At 42.9% G+C, this 12,445-nt stretch overlaps 1 protein-coding gene across 1 annotated transcript in view; it reads right to left on the bottom strand.

Annotated features, from left to right (window-relative positions):
• Positions 1–12,445, bottom strand: part of Hydin (HYDIN axonemal central pair apparatus protein) — a 416,625-nt gene that overhangs the window by 141,059 nt on the left and 263,121 nt on the right. The window contains exons 28-34 of the mRNA XM_008834989.1: positions 10,590–10,767; positions 8,560–8,687; positions 2,666–2,799; positions 2,097–2,233; positions 1,779–1,906; positions 1,383–1,574; positions 981–1,130 (exon numbers count right to left, since the gene is read on the bottom strand). Of these exons, the coding sequence (XP_008833211.1) occupies positions 981–1,130; positions 1,383–1,574; positions 1,779–1,906; positions 2,097–2,233; positions 2,666–2,799; positions 8,560–8,687; positions 10,590–10,767 (1,047 nt within the window). The remainder of the gene's footprint in view (positions 1–980; positions 1,131–1,382; positions 1,575–1,778; positions 1,907–2,096; positions 2,234–2,665; positions 2,800–8,559; positions 8,688–10,589; positions 10,768–12,445) is intronic.

Genomic DNA, 12,445 nt, shown 5'->3' with positions numbered 1-12,445 from the left:
GGCGTGATGGGGGGGAGGGTGTGTGTGTGGGGGGTCTAAATTTGATTAAGAACTGTTATATGAAATTTACCAAAGCTCAATAAAAAATTTTAAAAATATATTTTAAAAGTCTTTACAGTGTGACTTTGAGAGCCTCTCTGGTTTTAGGATTTTATTAATCTTACCAAGTTCTAGGTCAGGAGTAGCTTTGTATTGATAGTGTTTATAGGAGAATCATTACGAGGATCAGGGAGATTGTCCACCTGGAAGCACTGACTATCATGATGGCTGATGTAGGAGTCAATCATTACCGAGTCCCTTAGGACACATAACAGTTGCTATGTGTTCAATTTATCTTCAAAATGACCCCAAATGCTAGCAGTTACAAGCCAGTACTAACTCATCTGAAATTCCAGGGTCCAGATGTTTTTACACTTAGGTTTGTAAAAGAGGCAGCAAGCACAGTGTATATTGTCTCTGTTAGCAGAATCTCAGCAAGGTCCCCTGTAATGAAGCACATTAATATTTCTGCAGTTGTGATGTTTGAAAACTAAGTGGGATAAAGAAAGGCAAAATAGTCTATGTCAGTTCAGATGAGATTTTCCTGCTGAGTAACTTTTGATATGAAACTTATGAAATTTCACCCCCACTTTTTTGAGCTTATTGGATTTCAGAATTGCAATAAGAGTTTTGATATGGAATATTATTACTTTTTATGTTATCTATGAGCAAGAGGAGGCTTAGTCAGGCAAAGTAATTTGTTCAAAGATACATAGCCTGTAAGTGCAGCGGCAGAAAGCCACTAATCCAGGCTGCTGAAAAAGTTGTGTTACTCCCTGTGTCTGCTGAGCCTAGCTCACCAGGCCACATAGCTCCTAGGTGAATTTGCAGCACCTGATACACCACACGCACAAGGGGCACGTGAACCTCAGGCAAGCATTGGCTTTGACCTGAAGGAGGCCTGGAACATCTCAAGAAAGCCAGTTTTCTTTCAAGCTCACCTCTTCTTTTGGCATGAATTTCACTTGCACGTTGGACCTTTCATTAGGATCCAAGATTCCAGAAGTGGGCTGGATCTCAAAGATCTGAGACTTTGGTGTCAACTTAGTTTGTAGCTTCTGTCTTAAGTATTTTGGGATATATTTCTCCATCTGGGTTTCAAATGTTAGACAATTAGATCATGCATGTAAAAAACAGACTTAATCCATATGAACCCATGGTACAAGGGTAGTTAGACATTCTCCTAAACATCAAGGCCTGATAGAACTTTGAGTGCTGGGCTAAGGGACCAGGCAATGGCTACTACTATAACTCTTTGAATAGGAGACTGAAATGATCAGAGGGCAGGCCTAGATTCTGACTCTGGATGAAATGAAGATGGGGAGAAGGGAAGCACAACTCACCTTGTTAGAGGGCTTTGGGGTATAGACAAACCATTCACAAGGGACGTGAAGATGATTAGAAAGCTGAATAGTTTCCACCATGCACTGTCCACACTGAATAGTGGAAAATTCGACTTTCCCACAAGACAGTGTCATACTTGGAATGGTCACTGTGGCTTTGAGGCAGATGTGGATGGTTGGTCCTCCAAACACCTGGAATGGGCATAAAATTAATGCCACCATATAGCATGATGTTAGGAGAAACACAAACTATGTCACAGACATGTCAGTGGTGGAATTTTTCCTTAGCATGCTCAGAATCCCAGGTTTTGAGTCCCCTTATGGTATCATCTTGGGGTGCTCTGCAAGCAAAGCTGGAAACCTAGAAGGTCATATGGATCCAGTGGTGCATCATACCTTGATGGGCAGAACGACTTGTTTGTTCCCCACAGGAAGATTAACCCCCTGTGGATCACATCTGACTTCAAATGTTTCTGTCTCACAGTAAGGTAGATTCTTTACGCGGTCTAGCTCGGTGCTGAAACCTGGACCAAGAAAAATGAAAGATTTTCTTTTTTCTCATGAGAAAGGGAAAGGGCGCACAGGAGTACTCAAGGTAGCAGCCTTCTGGGGAAGGATGACCAAAGTCTCACCAAAATGGCTTAGACATGATTTCAGCTGGGTGCAGAACTAGGAGTGCTGCAGGATGGGCCAGTCAGGTGGGTTCTCCCTTACCTGTGCCACGAAGCACATGCTTTTCTGCATGGAAGGACACTGGGACATGACTGGTATTGGTTATCTTGATGATGTGGGTTCTGACATCACCCAGCACAATGTAGCCGAAGTCCAGGATATACTCGGGCAGCTGCACTCTGAAACATTTAAGAGTTCTCTTTGCCAGTCCCTTTCAAGAGGGGAAGCCTACCTTTCTCAAAGCAAGAAGAGTATGAGGTCTCGCCTCTGTGTACAGTTTTGTTCTTCAGAGTGGAAAAAAGCTAAGAGTCACAGAATAGGGGCTATAAACCACATGTACCCTTCAGAAGTCCACATGTCTGTTTTGGTTCCTGGATCATGTTCGGCATGGGTCCTCATGGACCTGGCATATCCCTGTCCATTGGATAGGGTATTCTGGCTCTAAGAGGCTGAGCTGCCTGGCTGGCTTGATGCTCAAGGGTAGCAGTTAACACAAGGTGAGTGGCTCTCATTCCTAGATGAGCAACCAGCATCTCAGGGGACACTTTGAACTGCTTGCTCTGCCACATTGTGAAGCAAAGACAACACAACAAACACAAAAGGCCCCTCACTTGGCTAGTTTGTAGTGGTTCCGATGGCTGAAGCAAGTGTCATCCGTGGAATTGGGGGTGAGTGTTTTCTGGTGTTCGAGGGCATAGTCTTGGACTATAAGTCGCTCTACTTCCATCTGGATATGAGCACTTAACTGGAGCAAGAGAGAAGAGCAATTTAGCAGATTGTTCTAGTACATGAATTCTGTTTGTTTTTTTGTTTTTTTTTCCAGAAAGGGTAAAGCACTAAGTGTTCATGTTCCTTACATTAAAATTGGTGTACTAAGTAAAGATTAGTTTTACAAAATAAAAAAAATTTAAATCTATATACATTTATAAACAAGCAATAGGCTTTTTAAGAATTAAAATTTTGGAGCTATTTATTTTTATTTTATATGTATGAGTGTTCTACATACATGTATGAAAGTGCACCCTTGTCATGCAATGCCCATAGACACCAGAAGAGGGCGTCAGATCTCCAGAAACTGGAGTTACAGGTGGTTGTTAGCCACCATGTGGATCCTGGGAACCAAACCTGGGTCCTCTGCAAGAGCAGTCAGTGCTCTTAATTGCTGAGCCATCTCTCCAGCCCTGAGCAACAGAATTTCTTGTTTGTTTGTTTTTTTGAGACAGAATCTGCCTGTAGCCCAGCTGGCCTGGAACTTGTTTTGTAGATCAGGCTGGCCTTGATCTCATAAAGATCTGCCTGCCTCTGTCTCCTGAGTGCTGGGACTAAAGGCATGTGTCACCACATCTGGCTCTGAAAAATAACATTAAAAATATTTTATTATTATTTATTTTTCATGTGTATTAGTGTTTTGCTTGCATGTATGTAAGTGCACCCATATGGTACAATGCATGTGGAGGCCAGAAGAGGACATTAGATCCCCTGTAACTGGAGTTATGAGCAATTTTTAGCTGATATAATGGGTCCTGGGAACTGAACTCAGGTCCTTTGGAAGAAAGTCAGTGCTCTTAACCCCTGAGCCATCTCTCCTGCCTTCTTCGAGCAACAGAATTAAAAAAAAATTCAAAATGGGCCACCTAGATGACTCAGTGAGTAAAGACGCTTGCTGCCAAGCCTGATGACCTGAGTTCAATTCCCAGGTAGAAGGAGAGAACCAATTCCTGAAAGTTGTCCTCTGACCTCCACACACAGACAGACCTCCCCACATGCACACACAAAATAAAATTTAAAATGTAATAAAGGGGCTGGAGAGATGGCTCAGCAGTTAAGATTACTTATTGCTCTTGCAGAGGACTCTGGTTTGGTTCCCAGCACTCATACTGGGAGGCTTATAACCATTGTAACTCCAGTTCCAGGGCATCTAAAACCCTCTTCTGGCCTCTGTGTACAACTGCACACACACATGTGTACATATGCTCTTGGGCACACATACATACACATAAATAAATCTTTAAAAAGTGTAATAAAATTTTTAAATAAAAAATGTTTTGACAAAAAGTTCTTAAATATGACAGAATTGCTGCACGTGTCCTTCTCATGACTTCAGCTTCAATGGTCACGTCTACAGCCCTGTGCAAGCGTACCCAGCTAGGATGGTCTGTTCTCTGTCTCTTCAATTTCTTGACCCACTGGTGTCAATGCCCTTTTCCTCCAGCCTACCTTAGACCATCACCTTTTAGCTCTTTCTATCTCAGATACTACAATGACCTCTGAAATCTTGATTTTAAGCAAGTTATTCCCATGCGGCCATTTTATGTAAAGCATGCATTCTCACTGGGGGAAATATCATTTGTAATGTATGAAAATTCTCAAGGGAAGTGAAAAATATTTTAGATTACTACAGTGGCTTGTGGTCCTCTGAAGGGCCTCAGTGTAAAATCAGATAGCTATGTTCAGGGTATTAAAATTTTCATGGAGGAATGGGGATTGTAAAGACACTGGTTCAACCATTGCATGGAAGATTATTCGGCAACAAAAGCTTGGGTGAATCTCTAGAACATTATCCTGAATCTTTAAAAAAACAATTTCAAAAGGTTACATGTCATAGGATTCAAATGACATGCTTGAAATAAACGTTCAGAACTAAGAACTGAGCAGTGGCCGCTGGGGGTAAGGGCTGTGGAGGGAGGAGTGGGTGTGGCTACAACAGGGTGACATACAAGTAAACACAACTGAAAACATGAGGCTTGATTTCCTTGTTGAAGAGATTCCCCTACGGGTGTTTGGGAGATGGCTGTTGGTGAAACAGCAGCACGAAGACCCAAGTTCAGATCCTTAGCACCCACATAAAAAGCTGGGTGTGGTGGTGTATGCCTGCAATCCCAGTGGATTCTGAGAGCTTCCTAGCTAGCTAGTCTACCAGAATTCAGTGGAAGAGCTTGTCTTAACCCTGGAAAGCAATAAAAAAAGTTTACAGACATTGACCTCTAGCCTAGGCATTCATATTTTCACACACTTGCATGAACATGCATATGTGCACATACATATGTGTGCACGCACACACACACAGACACGCATGCACACACATGCACACAAAGAAAATAGGAGGCCTCCCCTTTCCCTCTTCATCTTGTTGGGATGTTTACGCTAGAAAAATGAAAGAGACAGAAAGTTATTTTCTTGACTTCCTTGAGCACCTAGGAGCTATCTTTTTGAGAGGTAAACATCAAAAAAAAAAAAAATGGCATCCTTATCTCCCAGTTTCTGTGGGAGGATAGGGGCCTGGTTAATTTGTTTTCCTTTGTATAAAGCCCACACAGCTTACACAGGTGGTCACCCAGTCACCATCTGTAATTATGTGGGGTAATGATGCCAAGTCCTCTGCTTGAGGACAAGTTATTTATTGTTTCTCTGAGGATGTGCATACAAAGGGTTAAACCCAGTTGGGTATAAAATGGGGCCAGACCTCCTTTATTGCCTTTGTAATCTCTCAGCAGATTGTGATACAAGTCACATTCTGGTTTACTGCTCAATGAATAACAAAGTTGCTTTCTTTGTCTTTTACATTTACAGAGAGATTTTCTGAATTGGAAGGAGATTTTATTTTTCTTTTCTTTCCCCAAAAAGGTACTAGGAATCACTGTGGTGGTGGAACAGTTCTGTGTTTTAATAGTGATGGTGGCTGAATAAATCTACACACAAGTTGTAAGTGTATGGGATGATATGCACGGGTGTACGCACATATACATAAAACTGGAAAAGCCTGAATAAATGCTGTGGCTTGTATCAATTTAAATTTCCAGGCTGTGATAATGTACAAGAGTATGTAAGATATTAACACTAGGAGCTGGAGACATGGCTCATTGGTTAAGAGCACTGGCTGCTCTTGCAGAGGATCTGGGTTTGGTTCCCAGCACCCATATGGCAGCCTGTAACTCCAGTTCCAGGGGATCCAATACCCTCTTCTGGCCTTGGTGGGCATTGCAGGACATGGCTGCACTTACATACGTGCAGTCTAAACACTCACACACATAAAATAAAAAATAGATAAAACTTTTTATTTTTATTTAAAAAATAGGTAAAATTAAAAGGGTATGTAAAAAGATATCACTAGGAAAACCATTTTCCAAATCCCTGTGAATATATAATTATTAAAAAATTAAAAGTTGAAGAATATGGAACTATTCAAAAAGGAATTCGCTTTACATATAATAAAAATATCTCATGACGGACATTAGGAAAAAGTATCTAACTGATTTCCAAGGGGGTCTGAGAGTGAAAATGGTTGAGAAATATTGTTTGAGAAGGGCAAGATCTCGATCCTGGGCTCAGCAGGGAAAGCCAATGCGTGATATGACCCACAAAGAGAAAACACAGAGCAAGGGCTGGGGCTGTGTCCAGAGGAGAGGAATGGGGTCTACAGCAGTGGCCCTAGTCATCTCAGTTCTAGAACAGCAAGGCCAACCATGTGCTCAGCTCCTTGAGCCCATGGGTGGTCTGCTCCTGCCTTCCTCAGGAGGACTAGTTCAGTTCTGCCTGTGTCATCAAACTCATAAAGACTCCATTCCAGATCAGACTAGAGGCAACTGTGCTAAGGCTACTGGAGCAGCCCTGGGAGTTGGCAGGTAGAGACACACAGCTGCTGCTCCTCATGGTGGACACAAAGAGCCCATATGCCCAAACTGGGCTGGATCCAAATCCTGGCTCTGTGCCTGCCTTGAGTGATATGCTTTATTTCTGTGAGTTCTATACAACTATGAAATGCAAATGATAACTGTACTACACTCCCTGATCACCATGGTAACAAGACTCAGTGAGATGATAGCATGCATGGCAGGGGCTGAGTGCAGGAGTTCAATAAATAGCAGCTTGTATTAATTCTGATCATCTTTGGTGCTAAGGTTCACTTTGTTTTTAGTTTTTAAAATTTATTATTTTTTATTTTATGTGTATGAGTGTATTGTCTGCATATATGTTAGTGCACCCATGTCATGCAATACCCTTGGAAGTCATTCCCCTGGAACTGGAGTTACGGATAGTCGTTAGCCACCATGTGGGTGCTGGAAACCGAACCTGGGTCCTCTTTAAGAGCAGTCAGTGCTTTTAACCGCTGAGTCATCTCTCTAGCCCCCTAAGGGTCACTTTAAACCTCTTGCATTAACCGGGATTCTCCAACATGTTATCCCTGTTGACCCTTAGAGTCCCTGGTCTTCCTCATGACACACCTCTTCCCTATTTTTGAAGCCCCATTTGCCAGTCTCAGGACTCATTAGTTACCTCTACTAATTCTCCCATGGCAATATTTCCAGGAATATTTGCTCTTTTAAAGAAGAGCACAGTAGAGACAGCAGCCTCCCTGATTAGGAATAGTTTGTTGGAGAACAATGTCCAATGCTGCCTTCATTTACAAGCTGGGCCACTTCCTCCTCCTGTAGGCCACTTGTTGGCTTGACTCCCACTCTGTGACACCACACATTGCTGCATTTCCCTAGAACTTCTTTGGCTGACCTTCTCCTCACTCAGGTATTGGTGTAGTTGGGACTTCCTTTCTTGATGCAATCCCACTTATTTTAGGAGGGCTCCATTCTGAACCCACACACTTTCTGTTCACTCCCCCAGAGAAACTTGTCATTTCCCGTGACTAAAGTGACCATAGAAGATTTCAAATCAGTTTCTGAAACCTTTATCCACAGGACCCAGCGGTGGCTCCAATTTCGTGCTGGGTGATGTGCAGAAATTTCATGCTCAGTAATGGACTCTCTTGGGTCATTCCCTTCCTCCCTCTCTCACAAAAACTTGCCTTTCCTTCTGAGTTTCCTCTCTGAGTGCCCTCTCTTTACAATGCATCCAAGTGACGCACCTGGAAGTCATCCCTGCCTCACTCCAGAGCCAATTAATCCCAAGTCCCTGACCATTCCAGGTCTGAAATGTTCCTTGACCCCAGTCAATGCTCCCTTCCCTGACTGTCATCACCACTGTTCATGCCTCTACCACTTCTCATCTAGAACAATTCCATCACCTTTAGAAAGCCCTGATCTCCCATGTCTGCTCCTATTCCATCAAGCCTGTCCCATCACTGCTCTGTGAGATAGCTACAGGGATCTTTTAAAGAAGCAAATTCAACTATGGTCTACTTCTGGTTGATGTACTTCAATGGCTTCCTCTTGCTCTCAAGAAGTCCCAAACTCTTTCTGGATTCTCTAGATACCAACTCACCTCTTAAGGCTCACTTTGCCTTCTCAGGGATCTTTTAAAGAAGCAAATTCAACTATGGTCTACTTCTGGTTGATGCACTTCAATGGCTTCCTCTTGCTCTCAAGAAGTCCCAAACTCTTTCTGGGTTCTCTAGATACCAACTCACCTCTTAAGGCTCACTTTGCCTTCCACCCCCACCCCCTTTACCTTTGTCTTTCTTCTGTTTCTGGGATGTACCATGTCTTCCTAACCCCTGGATCTTTGCACATTCTACCCTCCATACATTCTCTATGCAAGGTGAAGCTCATCCTACCTCTGTAGATTCCTCCTCAGGAATTTCTTCAGTTATCATCTCATAGTGCTCAATACCTTCGTATTTATTGTACTCTTTTTCTATGTTTTTTCTTGCCTGATCCAAGAAGCTTTCATATTTTTCATTGCCTGTGGACATTGGAAGAGGAGGGAACCAGTGTGGTTAGAAATATATGAGTTATGTCTCAAGCCTAGAATCTCAGCTCAGGGGGAAGTGAGAAGCAAAGGGAACATTCTGATAATTCACTTACCATGCTTTCTCTGTTTGGAGAGACAGGCGATTTATGAGTGAGTTGAATTTGTACCCGAGTCACGAGTTTAATGACATGGTACTTGCGCTATGAGCTAGTCCTCAAGAACATCAAGGCAATAACAGGCTCACTTGGGACTTTCTCAGTTCTTATACTGAACCTTCCACACCCCTGGTGTCCTTCCAATGATGGACAAACTGAGACACCTGGATACTCTTCAAGTGGGTTTTCATGGTTACTAAATCTCAGTTAACATAAAAGATATATTTGGATCAAACTAGTTTAAGTAAGCCACAGTATCCTCAATGAAGGGGGTAAGCAATGGAGAGGGGAGAGATTTCAGATACCCAAATTTACCACTAAGCAGCAGCAAATTCAAATTCTTTGAGGGGCAAGGTAGGCAAAGACATGAAAGTATCTACTGCAAAACAATGGGAAATGCTGAGACCAAGACTGGTCAATCCTATCACTGACAATATTCAGATTTAACACATCTACTGTCTTATTGATGCTAACTGGGTACCCGGTTTGCAACCATGTGGCAAAGGCTCGCTTTCATGACCATCACTGCTGGCTCTCTGTGCCTGCCAGTTTCAGATCCACAGATGTGAACATTGTTGATCAAAAATGGTTGGAAAAATAATACATTTGTGTTATTATCCCCTAAACAATCGAGTACAATCACTGTTTAATCAACATTTATATTGTATTGGGTATTATAAGAATTCTAGAGATGGAGTAAAGTTTATGGGAAGATATGTGTAGGCTCCATGCAAATACCATGCCATTTTACCATGTGTGGATTTCAGAATCCAAGGGAGACCTTGGAGCTATCTTTGCTGGATACTGAGGGCTGAGAGTATGTGTGGATCTGGTAACCCTCCTCGGGCTGAAACTCTCATATTACAGTGTGGACTTAGCTTCATTAACAATTATGACCATGCTTTCAAGGAGCTGGCATTTAGAATTTAATAGATGATCACAAAGGGGTGAGTCAGTGACTTTAGGGAGTCAGAGAGGGGGAAGACTAGGGAGTGAAGGTTTAGTCTGAAGCACCTGTGGAGAAAGTGGATTCCAAGAATGAGAAGAGGGACTCATGAAGAGTGAGAGGTTTCTCTTGACCCTTGGTCCTGTCTTGTGTGAGGAGGAAAGAGACAGCTAGGACAGCTCCTCGCTTGAATTTTGGAACCCACCAAGACAGAATTACCAGTTTGACACAGGAAGATGACTCTGAGGACCACATGTGACCAGAAAAACTTTGACTGGACACATGGGCAAACAACTAATAATGTCTAATTTAGCCTTTTAAATATACAACCCCCAAATACAGGTCCAGAGGCTGTGGCTGTATTTATGTGCAGGTTGTATTTTGAGAATTCTATACCTGATCGAGCATTAGACTTTATCTTCTCTATCAAGAAGACTCTGAGTGTATTATTGGGAGAGGAAACTCTAGGAAAAGCTGTGGCCAGAAGGAACACACACTGGACCAAAAGGTCTCTGGAGGTGACAGTTCCTGATCCTTCTAAAGGTAATGTAATGATAACAGAATTGGCCAGAGGTCTTAGGTCTAGGTCACTGAGTCCAATTTAACTCTTGTCCTCTCCCTTCCTGCCCCAGCAACTGAGAACAATAGAGAAAAGAACTAGGGAAGATTTTTAAAAGCCAATAAAGGAACTAAAAACAAGTCAATACCAAACCTTCAAAAAATTAAAGCAAAGCTGAAAACACTGGTATTCTTTGTCCCCAGGTGGTAAAATACTGTAACAGGTAACAGTACCTCGGAGGTTCCTAGGGAGATCAAGGCTGATTCGGGGAAAGATGCCCTCTCCATGGAGAGTGATATTTTCTGGGTCCAGGTGAGCGATTTGTATCTGGAAGCTCCTTTGAAAGACCTCCGGTATTCCAGGTAAGTAGAACACTCTCAACACTTGTTCGTTATTTGAACTGACAAAACCCTACATGGTAGAAAGACCAGAGAGAACTTCAAAATGTGCAGTGAACTTATGCTTCTGATGGATGGCTGGACATACCTTCCTGTGATGGTTAGTATTCATTCATTTGACACAAACTAGAGATGTGGGGAGAGGGAATTTCAAATGAGGGCTTGTCACCATCAGACTGGCCTGTGGGCATGTCTGTGGGGACATTTTCTTAATTGCTAATGGATGTAGGAGGGTCCAGCCCACTGTGGGTGGTGTCGTCCCTGGGCAGGTGGGTCTGGGCTGCATAAGAAAAGTAGCTGAGCAAGCCAGGGGAAGCAAGCCAGTAAGCAGCTTTCCTCCATGGTCTCTGCTTCACTTCCTGCCTCCAGGTTCCTGCTTGAGTGTCTGCCTTGGCATCCTTTGATGATGGACTATAACCTCTGAGTTCAAATAAACCCTTTGCTTCCCAAATTGGTCTTGCTCAGTTTTCTATCACAGCAAGAAAAGAAATTAGAATGCTCTGCCACAATCCATTCTCATGGTGTTGTAAAAAATGACAAGGAGACTACGGTGGAGCAGGCAGCACAGGAGCAGACGTTTCCTGAGAGGGAAACAGGAGCAAATTAAAAACAGTAAAAATGCTCACCTTTGTGATAGCAGGGAAATGCACACTAAGATCATTGCAAAAAAATTAAAAAAAAATCACTAGGCTGGTAAAATTCACCGTTTTAGTGAAAACCTCCCAGGAGGTTTTTAGCATCCCAGGAGACGCTTATGTAACCTGTGGTAGGGATGTCAAAGGGAAAGACTTCAACATCCAGCTATAATGGCGCAAGCATAGCATCCCAGCACTCAGAAGGCAGAGAGGCAGGAGGATTTCGTGTTCAAGTCCAGCCTGAGCTATCTAGAGAGATCTTGTCTCAAGAAATGAAACACAAAATAAAGGGAAAACCAAAATGTTTTAGCATTATCTTACACACAGGTTATGACCTAGCAGTTTCATCATTGGGAGAATTCCCTAGGAAAACCTCTGTCTGTAGGCCAGGACATGTAAGGGAAAATTCGTAGCAGGATTGTTTCTGATGGTAAACCACTGGTTTGCCAGGCGTGGTGGTGCGCACCTTTAATCTCAGCACTCAGGAGGCAGAGGCAGGCAGATCTCTGTGAGTTCAAGGCCAGCCTGGTCTACATGATTAGTTCCAGGGTACAGAGAGACCCTGTCTCGAAAACCAAACCAAACCAAACCAAACCAAACCAAACCAAACCAAACCAAAACACCCAAGCAATACCCACCCTTCAATCCAAATGTACTTTCACTAGAATATGGAAATTTACTTTCATTATGTTTAGAAAGGAATAGTATCCAGTAGTGAAAACAAACTATAGCTACAATGCAATCACAAGGATGAATTTTTTATTATTATTTTTATTTTATGTGTATGAGCGTATTGCCTGCGTGTATGTAAGTGCACCCGTGTCATGCAATGCCAGTGGAGGTCAGAAGAGGGCTTCAGATTCACCTGGAACGGGAGCTGTGGACAGTTGTTAGCTGCCATGTGGGTGCTCGGAATCAAACCTGGGTCCTCTGCAAGAGCAGCCAGTGCTCTTAACCACTGAGCCATCTCTCCAGCCTCAACTGGCACCACATCCAGGATCAGAGTCTGCCTTGGTCACCATGATGAACTGTATTCCTTCTTAAATTGGAGCCCAC

The sequence above is a fragment of the Nannospalax galili genome, unplaced genomic scaffold, assembly GCF_000622305.1.
Source record: "Nannospalax galili isolate Female #2095 unplaced genomic scaffold, S.galili_v1.0 scaffold56, whole genome shotgun sequence".
Taxonomy (NCBI): Eukaryota; Metazoa; Chordata; class Mammalia; order Rodentia; family Spalacidae; genus Nannospalax; species Nannospalax galili.
The sequence above is the reverse complement of the archived record's forward strand: the minus strand, read 5'-3'. Positions and strand labels throughout refer to the sequence as shown.